Below are 20,054 nucleotides of genomic sequence, written 5' to 3' on the forward strand. Positions count from 1 at the left end.
TCAAATCAGCAAAAATAGTTTGTAGCGCTAGTTCATGGAATGCATTTGAGGCAGTTTCCTAGAACAGTACTTTGTGTAATCAGGGAAGAGTCTGCTTTCGTTCTTGTTTTGTGTAATGAGACAGGGTTAATTGTTAATCTCGTAGTAAGGGATCCTCAGGAAAAGTTGAATGGCAGAACATGCTCAAACATTCGAATTAGGAGCAGGAATAGGCCATCGGCCCCTTGAACCTGCTCCGCCATTCAGTAGGTTCATGGCTGAACTGATTGCTCCACATTCCCACCTACCCCCGATAACCTTTCACACCCTTGCTTATTAAGAATCTATCTACCTCTGCCTTAAAAATATTCAAAGACATTCCTTCCACCGCCTTTTGAGGAAGAGAGTTCCAAAAACTCACGACCCTCAGAGAAAAAATTTCTCCTCATCTCTGTCGTAAATGGGCAACCCCTTATTTTTAAACAGGCCATATAGCCTACTCCTGCTCCATTTTCTTATGTTCTTATAAAGCCGACTACATAGGTATGAGGATCAAGTTGGCTAAAGTAGATTGGGAAATTAGATTAAAAGGTATAACGGTAGATGAGTAATGGAAAACATTTAGATGTTCAATTCTCAATAAATGTACATTTTATTGAGCAATGAAAGCGCCACAAGAAAATAGATCCATGAATAACTAAAGAAGTTAAGGATAGTATTGGATTAAAAGAAGAATCTTATAATATTGCCAGAATAGTTTCCCTAGCTGGTAAATCTAAAATTAGGTGACATAATCTCAGAATAAGGGCGTGGCCATTTCAAACTAAGGTGAGGAGAATTTCTTTTCACTCAGAGGGTTGTGAATCTTTGGAATTCTTTACCTCAGAGGGCTGTGGATGCTCAGCCATTGAGATCAATAGATTTTTGAACTCTATGCGAATTGAGGGATATGGGGATTGGGTGAGAAAATGAAATTTAGGTCGAGGATCAGCCATAATCTTATTAAAAGGCAGAGCAGTGTTGAGGGGGCAAATGGCCTACTCCTCCTATTTCTTATGTCCCTTTACTATCCCTTTCCCTTTAGACTACAAAAGTTAATCTCTAACTGTTCATTAGAGCTTACGCCTGACATTAGTCCTGTTACTTTTTAATATATGACAATACCACATGTTATGTTGTGGCAGTACTGTGTGTATGCACCATGAGCTTTTTTTAAACTAACAGTCCATTTCACGAACATTCGTGGGTAGCATAACAGCTGCAAATTTTATAGCCTAGGGTTTGTGGTCTTAAAATGCTCTGCAACAGGAAATTGCCACACAAGAATAATGTGAATTTTAGAGCATGCTTCTAGCCAGTTTAGCGTGTCTTATTTTTACTGCTGTGTTTTGTTTAGATTATTGTACCCTTAACGTTCTAGCTATATTGTGGCATTCTCTGAGAAAGTTCTTATACCTTGACATTTGGCATACACAAAGTGCATTCAAAATGTAAGTTTCCATTTCCCTGCTCCCAAGAGGTCATTGTTGGGACTTCTGCTCCACATATACATAAATGATTTGGACATGAGTTTAAGGCATAATGACATTTGCTGAAAAATATTAATTTGGAGCCATGACAAACCAAGGAAGAATGCAGGAAACTCCAGGAAGACGTATAGAGTGGATAGGGTGTAGACAGATATGTGGCAAATGCATTTCAACATTTGTAAGTCTAAGACGTTTTGGGAAAAAGAGAATGTGTATATCTTGAATAGTAAAACTCTCAATGGAGTGGAGGAACAGGGAGAGATCTAAGGGTGGAGTCACACAGACCTTTAAAAGTAAGATTTACAGTGCAAAACGCCATAAACAAGGCAAGTTGAAGAATAAATGTTTTTGCACAAAATAGTATTAGATGAAGGAATACATTATCACATGACTGTTGAAGCTAAGTCAATCAACAGTTAGGAGGGAATTAGGTAAAGCACATGGTGAAAGAGCAGGGAACTGGGGTTAGAACAGATAGTTCTGATGAAGAGCTAATATAGGCACAATATACCAAATGACCCCATTCAATGCTGATATTTTCAACAATTCTATACTTAGTCTGTGAAAAGGTTGAGAATAAAACTGGAACAATTAAATATTATTTTGACGATTTGCTCTGATGTTGAGTTTTATGGTTCTTATTGATCTAGACTTTAAACTGCACTGTTTTTGTTGCAGCTGAAGAATCAGAAAGCAATGAAAGTAATACAGATGAGGATGAGGAGTTTACTTCTAAAAATCTGTTAGTTAAAAACAAGAAAAAGGACAAAATCAAATTACAAACGAAGAAGAAAGAGAAAAAATCTCCCAAACCCAACAGTCCTACAGGTAAGTTCCATTGATCATTGCAAATAAATGTGTTTAACAGAACTTGCTAAAATTATAGAGCAAGGCCATTGTGGATGCTGTAATCCAGTGAACTGTAGAATGATTATGGAATATATGTACATCAGCAATAATTAACAGACTTCCATTGATGAAGTGCAGAGTTCTTTTAGTGGCTATCCCATTTATTTGTAGCACTCTTACATTGCTTTAGTGGCATTAAGCAAAAATTAATGACATTTTTGTTACTTTTTCCCATCTAAGCTATTAATTTGTTTACTTCTAACTGAAACAATTTAATTACATTTCAAGTTTAGTTTAGAGATACAGCACTGAAACAGGCCCTTCGGCCCACCGAGTCTGTGCCGACCATCAACCACCCATTTATACTAATCCTACACTAATGCCATATTCCTACCACATCTCCACCTGTCCCTATATTTCCCTACCACCTACCTATACTAGGGGCAATTTATAATGGCCAATTTACCTATCAACCTGCAAGTCTTTGGCATGTGGGAGGAAACCGGAGCACCCGGAGAAAACCCACGCAGACACAGGGAGAACTTGCAAACTCCACACAGGCAGTACCCAGAATTGAACCCGGGTCGCTGGAGCTGTGAGGCTGCGGTGCTAAACACTGCGCCACTGTGCTGCCCAAAAGTTAAGAAAAATAGATTTTTTTTTAGAAAATCACTGAATACTGTACAACACTTTATTGCAAAACCAATTGCTTAGAAATAAATAATCTTTCAAAACTACATCCTGCTATTTGGAACTGTAGAGGTACAGCCGGTAAATCCCAAGTTTACCCTAATCCCAGAATGTGCTATTTATAATGAACAAATACTGTATGAACAGAAGAGCCAATCTTCGATTAGTCCATTGCATTTGCACTATGTTTATAATAAGATGCACTTTATAGAGATAAGAAATGGCTAAAAATATAGATTAAAAAACATTCAGAAATTGTGCCTTATATGGTATAGCTACTCTAATCAGAATGGTGTAAAGGAAAATTTGGGTGTTTGCTTCAGACATCCTTTTAGGTATGTTATTTGTTGCATTTAAATATTTGAGCACTTTCATTCTTCTCCTTCTTGACATTTCTTCGCGGACAAAGATTTTGGGAAGGTTGTACTCATTGGTTGCAGGCCCGCTGGTAGCTAGTCAGGCCTATCCGTGGCCGGCAGATTCTCCCAAAGCAGGTGCAAGTGAAGGTGTTGTTGCTGCTGGGGGCAAATGGATCTATCCTTCTCCTTTTCTCTTTCAAGCTGGTTCTTCACTCGGTCTCAAACGTGTCTGCAGCCTGCCTGATGTAGCATCTCCAGACATCATGATCTATGGCCTGCGCTTCCCACTGGCGATGGTCGATGTGGCACACAAGGGAGGTACGTCTTCAGGTAGTCCTTGAAACGTTTGCATGGGGCCCCTCGGTTCCTTTTACCCATGGTCAACTCGCCATACAACACAATCTTGGGCAGGCGACTGTCATCCATCCGGGCAACGTGACCCGCCCCACGCAGTTGGCTTTGCTGGAGGATGGCCTCGATGCTGGTGATGTTGGCTATTTCCAGGACTTCAATGTTTCTGATGCAGTCCTGCCAGCGGATCTTGAGGATGCTGCCTGATGGAAGGTGTACATGACGGTGGTATAGGACCCATGACTCAGCACAGTACAGAAGGGTGGTGAGGACTATGGCTTTGTACACCTTGAGTTGGTCTGTGCTCTGAGACTGTGGTTGCTCCACACTCGTTTGTAGCGTCTGCTGAATGTTCTGTTTGCTTTTGGGAGCCTATTGTCCACTTCCTTGTCTGTGGTACCATCAAAAGAGATGACGCTCCCCAAATTGCTTGATGGCATTCAGTTCTGTTCCCTCAATGCCAATGCTTGCTGGTCTGCATTCTTCTTGGGGTGCAGGCTGACACAGGACTTCAGTTTTCTTTAAACTGATTTTTAGTCCGAAGGTTTATGCCGCCTCAGAAAAATATATTGTTGTAGTTGCAGGTCTGACTGACTGTGGGTCAGGAGAACACAGTCATCGGCGAAAAGAAGTTCACAGATGAGCTTTTCTTGTGTCTTTGTGTGAGCCTGAAGACGCCTGAGGTTGAAAAGGCCTCCATCAGTCCGGAAGCATGCATAAACTCCCTCCTTAAAGTCTTCCGTTGCCTGCTGCAGCATCATGCTGAAAAAGATGGTGAATAAGGTTGGGGCCAGCACACATTCCTGCTTCATGCCATTAAAGATTTGGAAGGGACTCACGAGGTCGCTGTTTTGCTTGACTTGTCCATACTGATTTTCATGAAACTGCTTCACCATGGCGAGGAATTTGAGTGGGCATCCAAGTTTATCAAGGATTTTCCAAAGTCCATCTCTGCCGACAGTGTTGAATGCCTTGGTGAAGTCTACAAAAGTGACATACAAGCCTTTGTTTTGCTCGCGACACTTTTCTTGCAATTGTCTTAGTGCAGATACCATGTCTATGGTGCCTCTATTTGCTCTGAAACCACACTGGCTCTCTGGGAGGTTTTCTTTTGCAATGGTAGGCACAAGCCTGTTCAGGAGTATTTAGCCAGGAACTTGCCAGCAGTAAAAAGGAGGCTGATCCCACGGTAGTTGGAGCAGTCTGATTTTTCTCCTTTGTTTTTGTACAAGGTGATGATTACGGCATCACAAAGATCCCGTGGAATCCTGCCCTGTTCCCAGCAGGCCTTGAAAACTCATGGAGCTTGGTGTGTATAGGGCAGGGCCACCATGCTTCAAGGCTTCGGGTGGAATTCCATCGGCTCCGAGAGCTTTGTTGTTCTTCATCTGATTGATGGCGGCCAGTTTCCTCCAGAGTCGGGCTCTCATCTAGTTCTTCTTTGACAGGCTGTTATTGATGGCAGTATCATGCACTGTGCACATGGCGCTGAAGAGAGTTTCAAAGTGCTCCGACCAGGATTCCAGGACTGACTCCTCGTTGGTGTGTAGGGTCTTGCCATTGATGCTCCTCAAGGTGTTTTGGGTTTGATGTGCTGGTCCATAGACAGATTTTAGTGCTTCATAGAAACTTCTTATGTGAAAATTTGTGTGTTTGCTTCTGACATCCTTTAGTTATGTTATTTGTTGCATTTAAATATTTGAGCACTTTTATTAAGGAGGGAACAAATTGGAATAAAAGTAAACCTGCTAATGATTTTGCACACTTGTTGGATTGGGCTTCTTCCCAAGCATCCCCAAAAATAAATAATATGCAATTTCAACTGGATGCCCTAATTGAGAAGCAAAATGCTTCACAAATGAGGGGAAAGTGCAATTAAAAGGCAAGGCAGTCTTTGTTGCTTCTGGACCTTCTAGTGGCTTGTTGAAGAGGAGCATTAGAAAGGTCTTAGAAGTAAATTCCTTGAGTGATCTCTTGGGAAGTGCGTAGCAGTAGAGAAGAGAGATTTTAACTGAAATTCTTCATAAAGGTGCTCCTAATTCCGCACCCCTATCTCCCTCATTGGATCTCCAATGTGTTGTCACAAAGTGGTTCAATTAAGGTTCACTGTTGCTATTTACACAGAGTGTTACCAACGTTAGGCATGTCATTGTGGGTATATTCTGAGTGGACCAGGCACTTCTATACCGTGCAGGAAAACAACAGCTACTCAGTGCTGCTTTTGTGCATCTCCCATAAGCTGATTATAAAATTGCAGAGGAAAACTACAAAGAACAACAGTGAAATTATACACACATAATATATATAACTTATTATTTTATTACCTCCTGTAGCTGCAGTTTCTGTAAAAAGCAAGTCATTTTTATTGGAGGCAATGCCAGCTTCTCCACCATCTTCCAAATCATTACAAATATCGCGTCCATCTACTGGAATGAGAAAACCGAAGTGGACTCCACCAGGTATATGTGTGTTATCCAATAAATGCAGCTTTATTTTGCTATAAGGTTAAATCAAACATTTAACAACTTTAGTTGCCTTAAGAAAGAAATAAGTAGAGTTAAGAATTCTAAGATGAGAAAATTGACTCCCAATTGGGCAAAGATTCTGGATAGGTGAAATTAGAATAATTGCATACTATTAACCTCCAATTTGGCGATGAAATGATGAGAGTGACTGTGACTACATTTCTGCCAGAATTGGAATGGTTATAGCACAGAGGAGGCCATTCGACCTGTTGTGTCCGTGCTGGCTCTCTACATAACCGACTCAGTTAAACCCACTCCAACGCCCTTTGCCCATAGCCCTGTAAATTCTCTCTATTCCGCTGATTGCCAAGTTGGCGTTTGAAAGCCACTATTGAATTTGTATCCAGCACACACTCAGGTTGTGCATTCCAGATCCTAACCACTTTCTGCGTTTTTATTTTTTAAAGAAGTTTTTCCCTATGTCATCTTTAGTTCCTTTGCCAATCACTTTGCATTGGTGTCCTCTAGTTCCCAACCTTTCTGCTAATGCGGACAGTTTCTCTTTGTGTTCTCTGTCTAGACTCCTCATAATTTCGAACACCTCTATCAAATATCCTCTCAACCTTAATAAAAGCAAAATACAGTGGATGCTTGAAATCTGAAATAAAAACAGAAACTGCTGGAAATTCTCTGGAGGTCTGGCAGCATCTGTGGAGAGAGAAGCAGAGTTAACATTTCAGGTCTGTGACCTTTCATCAGAACTGGCAAAGGTTAGAAATGTAATAGGTTTTAAGCAAGTGAAGTGGGGGTGGGGAGGGAAGAGAACAAAAGGGAAGGACAGAGGGCAGGAGAGGTTAAATGACAAAGATGTGATCGGAAAAAGGTAAAGGAAGTGCTAATGGTGTGGTGAAAGACAAAGCATTAGTCCAGAGAGTGTGTCAATGGCAGAATAATAGATAAAATAATGTCCAAAAGCACAAACATGAAAACCCAAGATTAAGGCAGGCACATGGTTTAAATATAATATAAAATAAAATAAGAATAAAAAAGGCCCACCATGCTCTGAAATTATTGAACTTAATGTTGAGTCTGGAAGGCTGTAGAGTGCCTAATCGGAAAGTGAGGTGCTGTTCCTTGAGCTTGCGTTGGTGCTCACTGGAACACTGCAGCAGACCAAGGACAGAAATGTGGGTGTGAGAGCAGGGTACTAAATTGAAATGGCAAGCAACTGAAAGCTCAGGGTCATGCTTGCGGACTGAGTGGAGGTGTTCCACAAAGCAGTCACCCAATCTACGTTTGGTCTCCCCTGTGTAGAGGGGACCGTTTTGTGAGCAGCAAATTCAATATACTGAATTGAAAAGTACAAGTAAATCACTGCTTCACCTGGAAGGAGTGTTTGGGGGCTTGGATGGTGAGGAAAGAGATGGTAAAGTGACTGAAAAAGTGACGTCACAGGAAAGCTGTGACCCGATTGGCTGGTAGGGAATCTGCACTGAATTTGAAAATAAAACATTGATAAACTAATTAGCCCTAATTAGCTAATTAATTAATAAGTAGGGGAGTAGCTAAACTGGAGGGAGGAGATTACTGTATTTAGCAGTTAATATTTATAGCTGAAATCTAGCGCTAGGGACCATATAGTTAATTGTAATTTAACTTACTAAGGATTTAATAAGTATTTATTTTAAATTAATTTATTAATTAGTGCTAGAAATGTCAGTTAGAGGGATAAAGTGCTTCACCTGTGAGATGTAGGAGGTCTGTGATGCTTCCAGCGTTCCGGACAACTACATCTGCAGGAAGTGTACCCAATTGCAGCTCCTCACAGACCCCATGGATCGGTTGCAGCAGCAATTGGATGCACTTAGGAGCAGGCAGGTGGCAGAAAGCATCATATACAGGAGTTTTAGAGACGTGGTTACACCCAAGGTGCAGGCAGATAGATGGGTGACCGCTAGAAGGGGCAGGCAGTCAGTGCAGGAATCCCCTGTGGCTATCCCCCTCTCTAACAAGTATACCGTTTTGGATACTGTTGGGGGGGATGGCCTATCGGGGAAAACAACAACAGCAGCCAGAGCAGTGGCACCACGGCTGGCTCTATTGTTCAACAGGGAGGGACAAAGCGCAGAAGAGCAATAGTTATAGGAGACTCTGTAGTCGGGGGCACAGACAGGCGCTTCTGTGGATGTGAAAGAGACTCCAGGGTGGTATGTTGCCTCCCTGGTGCCAGGGTCAAGGATGTCTCTGAACGGGCAGGGGGCATTCTGAAGGGGGAGGGTGAACAGCCAGAGGTTGTGGTACACATTGGTACTAATGATATAGGCAGGAAGAGTGACAAGGTCCAGCAGGGGGAGTTCAGGGAGTTAGATATTAAGTTTAAAAAAGCAGGACTTGTAGGGTTGTAATCTCGGGATTACTCCCTGTGCCACATGCCAGTGAGGCTAGAAATAGGAAGATAGTGCAGCTAAACACATGGCTAAACAGCTGGTATAGGAGGGTGGGTTTCAGATATCTGGATCATTGGGATCTCTTCCGGGACAGGTGGGACCTGTACAAGAAGAACGGGTTGCATCTAAACTGGAGGGGCACAAATATCCTGGCTGCGAGGTTTGCTAGCATTACTCGGGAGGGTTTAAACTACTGTGGCAGGGGGCTGGGAACCAGAGCAGTAGGTCAGCAGGTGAAATAACTGAGGGGGAACGAGTGAATAAGGCCAGTAAGACTGAGAGGAAGAGCAGGCAGGGAGATGTTGCTGAGCACAGCGGGACTGGTGGTCTGAAGTGTATTTATTTCATTGCGAGAAGTATAACAGGTAAGGCAGATGAACTTAGAGCTTGGATTAGTACTTGGAACTATGATGTTGTTGCTATTACAGAGACTTGGTTGAGGGAAGAACAGGATTGGCAGCTAAACGTTCCGGGATTTAGATGCTTCAGGCGGGATAGATGGGGATGTAAAAGGGGTGGGGGAGTTGCATTACTGGTTAAGGAGAATATCACAGCTGTACTGCAGGAGGACACCTCGGAGGGATCATGCAGCGAGGCAATGTGGGTAGAGCTCAGGAATAGGAAGGGTGCAGTCACAATGTTGGGGCTTTACTACAGGCCTCCCAACAGCCAGCGGGAGATAGAGGAGCAGATATGTAGACAGATTTTGGAAAGATGTGAAAGCAACAGGGTTGTTGTGGTGGGTGATTTTAACTTGCCCTATATTGACTGGGACTCACTTAGTGCTAGGGGCTTGGATGGGGCAAAATTTGTAAGGAGTATCCAGGAGGGCTTTTTGAAACAATATGTGGATAGTCCAACTAGGGGAGGGGCCGTACTGACCTGGTATTGGGGAATGAGCCCGGTCAGGTGGTTGAAGTTTCAGTAGGGGAGCATTTCGGGAACAGTTACCATCATTCCGTAAGTTTTAAGTTACTTGTGGATAAGGATAAGAGTAGCCCTCGGGTGAAGGTGCTAAATTGGGGGAAGGCTAATTATGACAATATTAGGCAGGAACTGAAGAATTTAGATTGGGGGCGGCTGTTTGAGGGTAAATCAACATCTGACTTGTGGGAGTCTTTCAAACGTCAGTTGATTAGAATCCAGGACCAGCATGTTCCTGTGAGGATGAAGGATACGTTTGGCAAGTTTCGGGAACCAAGGAAGCATTCGTAAGGGCTAGAAGGATGGGAACAGACGAAGCCCTTGAGGAATATAAAGAAAGTGGGAAGAAACTTAAGCAAGGAGTCAGGAGGGCTAAAAGTCATTGGCAAACAGGATTAAGCAGAATCCCAAGGCTTTTTGTACGTATATAAAGAGCAAGAGGGTAGCCAGGGAAAGGGTTGGCCCACTCAAGGACAGAGGAGGGAATCAATGCGTGGAGCCAGAGGAAATGGGCGAGGTACTAAATGAGTACTTTGCATCAGTATTCACCCAAGAGAAGAACTTGGTAAATGATGAGTCTCGGGAAGGGAGTGTAGATAGTCTGGGTCATGTCGATATCAAAAAGGAGGAGGTGTTGGGCGTCTTGAAAAACATTAAGGTAGATAAGTCCCCAGGGCCTGATGGGATCTACCCCAGAATACTGAGGGAGGCAAGGGAGGAAATTGCTGGGGCCTTGACAGAAATCTTTGTATCCTCATTGGCTACAGGTGTGGTCCCAGAGGACTGGAGAATAGCCAATGTTGTTCCTTTGTTTAAGAAGGGTAGCAAGGATAATCCAGGAAATTACAGGCCAGTGAGCCTTACGTCAGTGGTAGGGAAATTATTGGAGAGGATTCTTCGGGACAGGATTTACTCCCATTTGGAAACAAATGGACTTATTAGCGAGAGGCAGCATGGTTTTGTGAAGGGGAGGTCGTGTCTCACTAACTTGATCGAGTTTTTTGAGGAAGTGACGAAGGTGATTGATGAAGGAAGGGCAGTGGATGTTGTCTACATGGACTTCAGTAAAGCCTTTGACAAGGTCCCTCTTGGCAGACTGGTACAAAAGGTGAAGTCACATGGGATCAGAGGTGAGCTAGCAAGATGGATACAGAACTGGCTCGGTCATAGAAGACAGAGGGTATCAGTGGAAGGGTGCTTTTCTGAATAGTGGGATGTGACTAGTGGTGTTCCGCAGGGATCAGTGCTGGGACCTTTGCTGTTTGTAGTATATATAAACGATTTGGAGGAAAATGTAGCTGGTCCACAGATCACTGAAAGTGGCAATGCAGGTGGATAAGGTAGTCACGAAGGCATACAGCATGCTTGCCTACATAGGTCGGGGCATAGAGTATAAAAATTGGCAAGTCATGCTGCAGCTGTACAGAACCTTAGTTAGGCCACACTTGGAATATTGCGTACAATTCTGGTAGCCACACTACCAGAAGAATGTGGAGGCTTTGGAGAGTGTACAGAAGAGGTTTACCAGGATGTTGCTTGGTCTGAAGGGTATTAGCTATGAGGAGAGGTTGGATAAATTCGGATTGTTTTCACTGTAACGACAGAGGTGGAGGGGGTGACATGATAGAGGTTTACAAAGTTATGAGTAGCATGGACAGAATAGATAGTCAGAAGCCTTTTCCCAGGGTGGAAGAGTCAGTTACTGGGGGACATAGGTTTAAGGTGCGAGGGGCAAAGTTTAGAGGGGATGTGCGAGGCAAGTTTTTTACACAAAGGGTGGTGAGTGCCTGGAACTTGCTGCCGGGGAAGGTGGTGAAAGCAGGTACGATAGCGACGTTTAAGAGGCATCTTGACAAATACATGAATAGGATGGGAATAGAGGGATACGGACCCTGGAAGTGCAGAAGGTTTTAGTTTAGACAGGCATCAAGATCGGCGCAGGCTTGGAGGGCCGAATGGCCTGTTCCTGTGCTGTACTGTTCTTTGTTCTTTGTAAATGGCAGGTATTACACTTCCTGCGATTGCATGGAATGGTGCCGTGGGAAGGGGATGAGGTGTCAGGGTAATGGAGGAGCGGACCAGGGTGTCCTGGAGGGAATGATCTCTTCGGAATGCTGGCAGGGGAGGGGAAAATGTGTTTGGTGGTGGAAATGGTGGAGGATAATCCTTTGGATGTGTAAGCTGGTGGAGTGGAAAGTGAGGACAAGGGGAACCCTGTTGCGGTTCTGGGAGGGAGCGGAAGGGGTGAGGGCAGAAGTGCGGGAAATGAGTCGGTCACAGTTGAGGGCCCTGTCAACCATAGTGGGGGGGAATCCTCGGTTGAGGAAAAAGGAAGACCTCAAAAGCGCTGTTGTGGAAGGTTATATCAACACAAGCTTGAGGAACAGCATCTCATTTTCTGATTAGGCACTTACCGCCTTCCAGATGCATCATTAAGTTCAATAATTTCAGAGCATGTCTGGCCTTTTTATTATTTTTTTTTAAACTATGTGCCTGTCTTAAACTTAGTTTTGCATGTTTGTGCTTTTGGACAGAGCTGTTAATTATTCTGTCATTAACACTCTCTGGACTAATGCTTTGTCTTTCACCACACCATTAGCACTCCCTTTGCCTTTGTCCCATGACATCTTTGTCATTTAATCTCTCCTGCCCTTGGTCCTATCACACACCTTCCCTTTTGTTCTCTTTCCCCACCCCCCGCTTCACTTGCTTAAAACCTATTACATTTCTAACCTTTGCCAGTTCTGATGAAAGGTCACAGACCTGAAATGTTAACTCTGCTTCTCTTTTCACCGATGCTGCCAGATCTGCTGAGCATTTACAGCATTTTCTGTTTTTATCCTGTCAACTTTCTCTAAGGAGAACAACCCCAGCTAATCCAATGTATCCATGTAACTGAAGTTCCTCATTCCTGGAACCATTCACTGAAATCTTTTCTGCACCCTCTGTGAAGCCTTCACATTCTTCCTAAAATGCAGTGCCCAGAATTGGACACAATACTCCAGTTGAAGCTGAGCCAGTGTTTCATAAAGGTTCATCATAACTTCCTTGCTTTTCTACTCCATTCCTCTCATTATAAAGTCCAGTATCCCATATGCCTTTTTAACAACATTCTCAACTGCCCTGCCACCTTCAACAATTTGTCCACATGTACCCCAAAGTCTCTGTGTTCCTGCACCCCATATAGAATTTGACCTTTTATTTTATATTGCCTGACCTCATTCTTCCTACCAAAATGTATCACTTCATACTGCTCTGCATTAAATTTGATTTGCCTTGTGCCTGCCTATTCCACCACTCTCTGGAAGTTTCCCACTATCTTCTTTGCAGTTCACAATACTTCCAAGATTTGTGTCATCTGCAAATTTTGAAATTGTGGCCTGTAAACCCAAGCCTAGCTCATTAATATATATTAAGAAAAGCTCATTAATATATATTTAAAAAGCAGTGGTCCTGGTAGCGAATCTTGGCAAACCCCACTCTACACCTTCCTCCAATCCGAAAAACAACTGTTCACTACTCTCTCTTTCCTGTCACTTCGCCAACTTTATCAACTTTTAGCCTGTCCAGTATCTCAACTACCTGTTTTTCAGTATGGCTTTGGCAGCATCATCTTCCTTGGTGCAGACAGATGCAAAGTACTCATTTAGTTTCTCAACCATGCCCTCTACCTGCATGGATACATCCCTTTGTGGTCCTTAATTGGCCCTATTTCTCCTCTTGTTACCATTTTACCATTTATATACCTATAGAAGACTTTTAGATTCCCTTTTATGTTCACTGCCAGTCTCTTCTCGGACTCTCTCTTTGCTTCTCTTATTTCCATTTTCACTTCCCCTCTGATCTTGCTAAATTCAGCCTAATTCTGACTTGTATTATCAACCTGATTGATATCTGTCATACGTACCCTGTTTCTGCTTCACTTTATTCTCTATCTCTTTCATCATCCAAGAAGCTCTGGCTTTGGTTGTCCTAACTTTTCCCCTCATAGGAATCAATCTTGGTTTTACTCGAACTATCTCCTCTTTAAAGGCAGCCTACTGTTCAATTACAGTTTTGTCTGCCAGTCGTTGATTCCAATTTAGCTGGGACAGATCCATTCCTACCCCACTGAAATTAGCCCTCTGCCAATTAAGAGTTTTTACTCTAGATTGCTTCTTGTCCTCTTCCATAGCTAACCTAAACTTTACGATACTATGATCACTGTCCCCAAATGTTTCCCTACTGACACTTGATCCACTTGACCTACCTCATTCTTCAGAACTAGATAAAGCAATGACTCCTTCCTTGTTGGGCCAGAAACATACTGATCAAGAAAAATCTCCTGAACACATCAGAAACTTTTCTGTCTCTCTGCCCTTTACTTAGCATCCCAGTTTATAGTTTTTGCACCTCTCTAATTTCCCTGCAAATTTGCTGCTCGATATCTGTTCCACTAGTTGGTGGCCTATAGAATACATCCAGTAATGTAATGGCAACTCTCTTGTTTCATAACTCTAACCAAATAGATTCTGTTCTTCACCCCTCCAGTACTGTAATCTTCTTAATTAATGCTGTTACCTCTCCTCCTTTCTTTCCTGAACACCTTGTATCCAGGAATATTTAATACCCAGTCCTGCCTTTTTTTGAGCCAGGTCTCTGTAATCACCATGACATCATATTCCCATGTAGCTATTTGCGCCAAGAGCTCACCAACTTTATTTACCACACTTTGTGTGTTCGCATACATGCACCGTAAACCTAATTTCGACCTTCTTGCATTCCCTCTCAGTCTGACCCCACCTAATGCCTCACTATTTCTTACTCTGGTGCTATAGTCACAATGAAGCAACTTTTTTTTTTAACTGATAGGTTTATATAAAAACATCCAGATCACAAAACATGTATTATGGTTTGCATGTGCATCAGAGGCCAAAAACATATTGCCATTAGTGAGCTTCTCACAACAACTCTTCAAAAAAAAAAAATGCAACCTTTATGCCATTTTGTTATTTTAGAGGGTTAATCTTTGTGTATGCAATAATCCTTTACTGTAATCTTTCTAATTGCAGAAACTAACTGGCTAACTAACTAACCTTTCTCTCTGAAGGTTCTAGGGGTTTAAACAGTTTGAACTTGTTTATGTGCTCCTCAAATAGTTACTGGGTTAGTTTAAATGCCTGTTGGCACAATTCAAATGGAGCTATCAATCATACATACAACGGGGCAAATCACGTATTATGTTTTTGCCTGAGGGCTTGAAGATAACTGAACAAATCTTAGAAGTATTGAATTTGTATCATAGAAACAAAGAAAGTAGGAGCAGGAGTAGGCCATTCGGCCCTTCGAGCCTGCTCCATCATTCATTATGATCATAGCTGATCATCCAACTCAGTAACTTGTTCCTGCTTTCGCCCCATATCCTTTGATCCCTGTAAACCCAAGAGCTATATCTAACTCCTTCTTGAAAACATAAAATGTTTTGGCCTCAACTGCTTTCTGTGGTAGCGAATTCCACGGCTTCACAACTTTCTGGTGAAGAAATTTCTCCTCATCTCAGTCCTGAATGGTTTACCCCGTATCCTTAGACTACAACCCCTGGTTCTGGACCCCCCACCATCGGGAACATCCTTTCTTCATCTACCCTGTCAAGTCTTGTTAGAATTTTATAGGCTTCTATGAGATCCCCCCTCACTCCGCTGAACTCCAGCAAATATAATCCTAAACGATTCAATCTCTCCCCATACGTCAGTCCCGCCATCCCAGGAATCAGTCTGGTAAACCTTCGCTGCACTCCCTCTATAGCAAGAACATCCTTCCTCAGATAAGGAGACCAAAACTGCACACAATATTCCAGGTGTGGCCTCATCAAGGTCCTGTATAATTGGGGAAAGACATCCCTGCTCCTGTACTTGAATCCTCTCGCTATGAAGACCATTTGCCTGTTTTACCGCCTGTTGGACCTGCATGCTTACCTTCAGTGACTGGTGTACGAGAACACCCAGGTTTCGTTGCATATTCCCCTCTCTCAGTTTATAGCCATTCAGATAATAATCTGCCTTCCTGCTTTTGCTACCAAAGTGGATAACTTCACATTTATCCACATTATACTGCATCTGCCATGCATTTGCCCACTCACTCAACTTGTCCAAATCACCCTGAAGCCTCTCTGCATCCTCCTCACAACTCACCCTCCCACCCAGTTTTGTGTCATCTGCAAATTTGGAGATATTACATTTAGTTCCCTCATCTAAATCATTAATATATATTGTGAATAGCTGGGGTCCTAGCACCGATCCCTGTGGTACCCCACTAGTCACTGTCTGCTGTTCGGAAAAAGACCCATTTATCCCTACTCTTTGTTTCCTGTCTGCCAACCCATTTTCTATCCATCGCAATACACTACCCCCAATCCCATGCGCTTTAATTTTACACACTAATCTCTTATGTGGGACTTTGTCGAAAGCCTTCTGAAAGACTCCAAATAAACCACCTCCACTGGCTCCCCCTCATCAACTCTACCAGTTACATCCTCGAAGAATTCTAGTAGATTTGTCAAGCATGATTTCCCTTTCATAAATCCATGCTGACTCTGTCCGATTCTACCACTGTTCTCCAAGTGCTCTGCTATAAAATCTTTGATAATGGACTCTAGAATTTTCCCCACTACCGACGTCTGGCTGACTAGTTTATAATTCCCTGCTTTCTCTCCACCTCCCTTTTTAAATAGTTGGGTTACATCAGCTGCCCTCCAATCTGTAGGAACTGTTCCAGAGTCTATAGAATCTTGGAAGATGACCACCAATGCATCCACTATTTCTAGGGCCACTTCCTTAAGTACTCTGGGATGCAGACCATCAGGCCCTGGGGATTTATCGGCCTTCAATCCCATCAATTTCCCCAACACCATTTCTCTACTCATACTAATTTCCTTCAGTTCCTCTCTCTCACTAAACCCTGTATTCACCAATATTTCTGGTATGATATTTGTTTCCTCCTTTGTGAAGACAGAACCAAAGTATGCATTTAGTTGGCCAGCCATTTCTTTGTTCCCCATAATAAATTCCCCTGTTTCTGACTGTAAGGGACCAACATTTTGTCTTCACTAATCTTTTTCTCTTCACATACCGAAAGAAACTTTTAGTCAGTTTTTATGTTCCCCGCAAATTTGCTCTCGTACTCTATTTTCCCCTTTTTAATCAATCCCTTGGTCCTCTTTTGCTGAATTCTAAATTGCTCCCAATCCTCAGCTCTGTTGTTTTTTCTGGCGAATTTATATGCCTCTTCCTTGGATCTAATGCTATCTCTAATTTCCCTTGCAAGCCATGGTTTGGCTACCTTTCCCGTTTTACTTTTGCGCGAGACAGGAATAAACAATTGTTGCAGTTCATCCATGCGCTCTTTGAATGTTTGCCATTGCCTTTCCACTGTCATCCCTTCAAGTAACGTTTCCTAATCCATCATAGCCAACTCACGCCTCAGACCTTTGTAGCTTCCTTTACTAAGATTCAGGACCCTTGTCTCAGAATTAACTACGTCACTCTCCATCTTGATGAAGATTTCTATCATATTATGGTCGCTCATCCCCAAGGGGTCTCACACAACTAAATTGTCAATTATTCCTCTCTCATTACACAATACTCAGTCTAGGATGGCCTGTTCTCTAGTTGGTTCCTCAACATATTGGTTCAGAAAACCATCCCTATACATTACAAGAATTCCTCCACTACGGTATTGTGACTAATTTGATTTGCCCAATCTATATGCAAATGAATGTCACCCATAATTACAGATGTTCCTTTATCGTATGCATCTCTAATTTTTCCTGTTTAATGCCATTCCCAACATCACCCTACAATTTGGGGATCTAATTAGGCTGGGGCCATGATTCTGTTTTCATCTGTTTGTTTTAAACTCCTTAGGACTTGTTACTAAGTTAAAGGGACTGCTACCATAATCAGACTGCACAAGAATGCTTTAATCTTGTTGTACTGTGTACTATCCGAAGCAAATGTGGTAGATGCTAGAACCTAGGTCAAAAATTACATTCAGTAGTATTTTGTTGCAGTCCTGTTTTCAAGTTGGAAAGATTAAGAGTCATAGTCATTTCCAGCACAGAAGGAGGCCTTTCAACCCATTGAGTCCTTGCCAGCATTCCACAGAGCATCCAGTCAGTCCCACTTTCCTGCTCGATCCCCGTAGTCATGTCTATTTCCTGCCCATTCTGCTAGCTTATCTGTGTCCTGTTGCAGGTAGTTCATATCATCCTCACTGTTTGCCACACCTCCAAGTTTGGTGTCATCGGCAGATTTAGAAATTCTACTCTGCATTCCAAGATCCAAGTCATTTACATATAGCAAAAAAAGCAGTGGTCCTAACACTGACCCTTGGGGAACACCACTGTCTACCATTCTCCAGTCTGATAAACAGCCATTTACTATGACTCACTGTTTTCTGTCCTTAAGCCAATTTTTTTATCCAATTGGACACTGACCTCCCTATTCCACGAGCCTCAATTTTGTTAACCAGCTTTTTCTATGTGGTACCTTATCAAATGCTTTCTTAAGATCCATATAAACAACATCCACTGCATTCCTTTCATCAACCTTCTCTATTACTTCATCAAAAAATTCAATTAGATTAGTCAAGTATGATCTGCCTTTTACTATTCCGTGTTGGCTATCCTTAATTAACTCAAATCTTTCCAAGTGTCTGTTGATTTTTTTTCCCCCTGATTATTGTTTCTAAAACCTTACCCACCACTGATGTTAAACTAACTGGCCTGTGGTTGCTAGGATTGTCCTTATACCGTTTCTTGAATAAGGGAGTTGCATTTTGCACTCTCCAATCCTCTGGCACCTCCCCTGTATCCAGGTAAGATTGGAAGATTATGGCAAGCTCTTCCGCTACCTCTATTCCCACTTCCTTTAACAACCTGGGATGCAAGCCATCTAGACCAAAAGACCGATCTACCCTAAGCATAGCCAGCCTATTGAATTGATTACTTTTATCAATAATTAAATAGCTGAAATCATATAATTTTATGTTTTTATATTTTAAAAATCAGAAAATTTTACTCTTCTCTTACAGCCTCTAAAGAAAGCAGCAGTAACTCACAGGAAGGAGTTTCTGTCCGAAGTCCATGCCAAGGCCTTCGACTAGGCCTATCTCGATTAGCTAGAGTGAAACCTTTGCACCCCAGTACTGGCAATGTTTGAACATGATTTAAAACTGCTTTTAATATGAAACTTAATCTTCAGTTGCTGTGCTATTGACATTTATTTTCTAGTTTGTATTGTCATAAGATTGCTTTGTCAAGTCACACTATACGTCAGTTTAGGAAGATATATTTCTTCTAGAACTTGTTTACAATTTTGGAAGAAATGGCGATTAGAAAAAAATTCTCGATCACATTGATAATGTCGCTTCCCAGAGGCCAGGAAGCAATCTTTTCCTGTGTCTTTCAGAATAGGAACTATCAGACATTGACAAGTTGAGGATGTTTTTAAGTCCACCATCTGAACTGTTGCTGATCATTTTTCAAGCAAGACTCAATGCATGAGTGTTGCAGAACATAGGGCATTGTACTTTTACCTGCATAATGGGGGTTAAAATCCATTCCAGGTGAATTGGGTACAAGTTTTTGCTTGGTAATTAAGGGTTACACATTACGTCTGAACCGTTTTAACCCAGGCCCAACAGATGCACTACAGAAAAGGCCTTTATTTCTATGATACTTTTAATTACAGAGGCCATAGGAATGTTAATGTTTTATGGAGGCTCTTGTGGCTTTCATTTTACGATTGAGGATTTTTCTTTCTGTGCACTCAGAGTAATGGAATTGTCAGCATGTTCTTTATATGCACATTTGCAATACCAGATACACACAGTAAATCTTCCCTTACCAGTGATGTGATGGCAGCATTGGTTTACAGTTGGAACTTTTGTCCATGTGATTTGTCATAGCCTGAAAGCTGCTGTGACAAGACTCGCACTGCTTGTCAATACTTTGTGATTGTACCTTCTATTTTTAAGAATTTTAATGTTTAGAAACTGAAATACAATTGAAGCTTAATAATTGGACTGTATCATAAGATAGTTCTTATTAAACATGTATGATAACATTAGAAGTCAATTAATGCCCAACTCCAATTTGCCAGTAAATCCCTTTTAACCATGTTGCCAGGATTTGATATGTACTTAAGACAGTTTCAAGTTTGAAATTAAAATAACTATTTTTGTAAATTTAAAATAAACACGCATTTGTGACAAATGTGAAGGATGTAGAATATTTTTAATGGTGCAGAAAAACATGAATTGATAATAACACCCTATTAGATCTGAGAACTGTCTGAAAGCATTTTGCAATTAATGGATTACTCTTAAAGTGCAGTCAGTTATGTTGGCAGGCAAAACAGCCAATTTGCACATGGCAAGGGTGTACAAACAGCAAGTGAGATGAATGACCAGATAATTTGCTTT

General features: G+C 42.0%; 1 protein-coding gene across 2 annotated transcripts in view; it reads left to right on the forward strand.

The window, feature by feature from the left end:
* The window catches only part of rad51ap1 (RAD51 associated protein 1), a 94,115-nt gene extending 74,270 nt beyond the window's left edge, over positions 1-19,845 (forward strand). The window contains exons 6-9 of one of the 2 annotated variants that reach the window (XM_068059097.1): positions 2,187-2,336; positions 3,608-3,724; positions 6,091-6,216; positions 18,663-19,845. In XM_068059097.1, coding sequence (XP_067915198.1) covers positions 2,187-2,336; positions 3,608-3,724; positions 6,091-6,216; positions 18,663-18,790 — 521 coding nt within the window. In that variant the 3' untranslated portion in view covers positions 18,791-19,845. The remainder of the gene's footprint in view (positions 1-2,186; positions 2,337-3,607; positions 3,725-6,090; positions 6,217-18,662) is intronic. The other variant, XM_068059098.1, reaches the window with a different exon arrangement.
* The last annotated feature ends 209 nt before the right edge of the window (positions 19,846-20,054 follow it).

This window comes from Heterodontus francisci, chromosome 27 (genome assembly GCF_036365525.1).
Source record: "Heterodontus francisci isolate sHetFra1 chromosome 27, sHetFra1.hap1, whole genome shotgun sequence".
NCBI lineage: Eukaryota > Metazoa > Chordata > Chondrichthyes > Heterodontiformes > Heterodontidae > Heterodontus > Heterodontus francisci.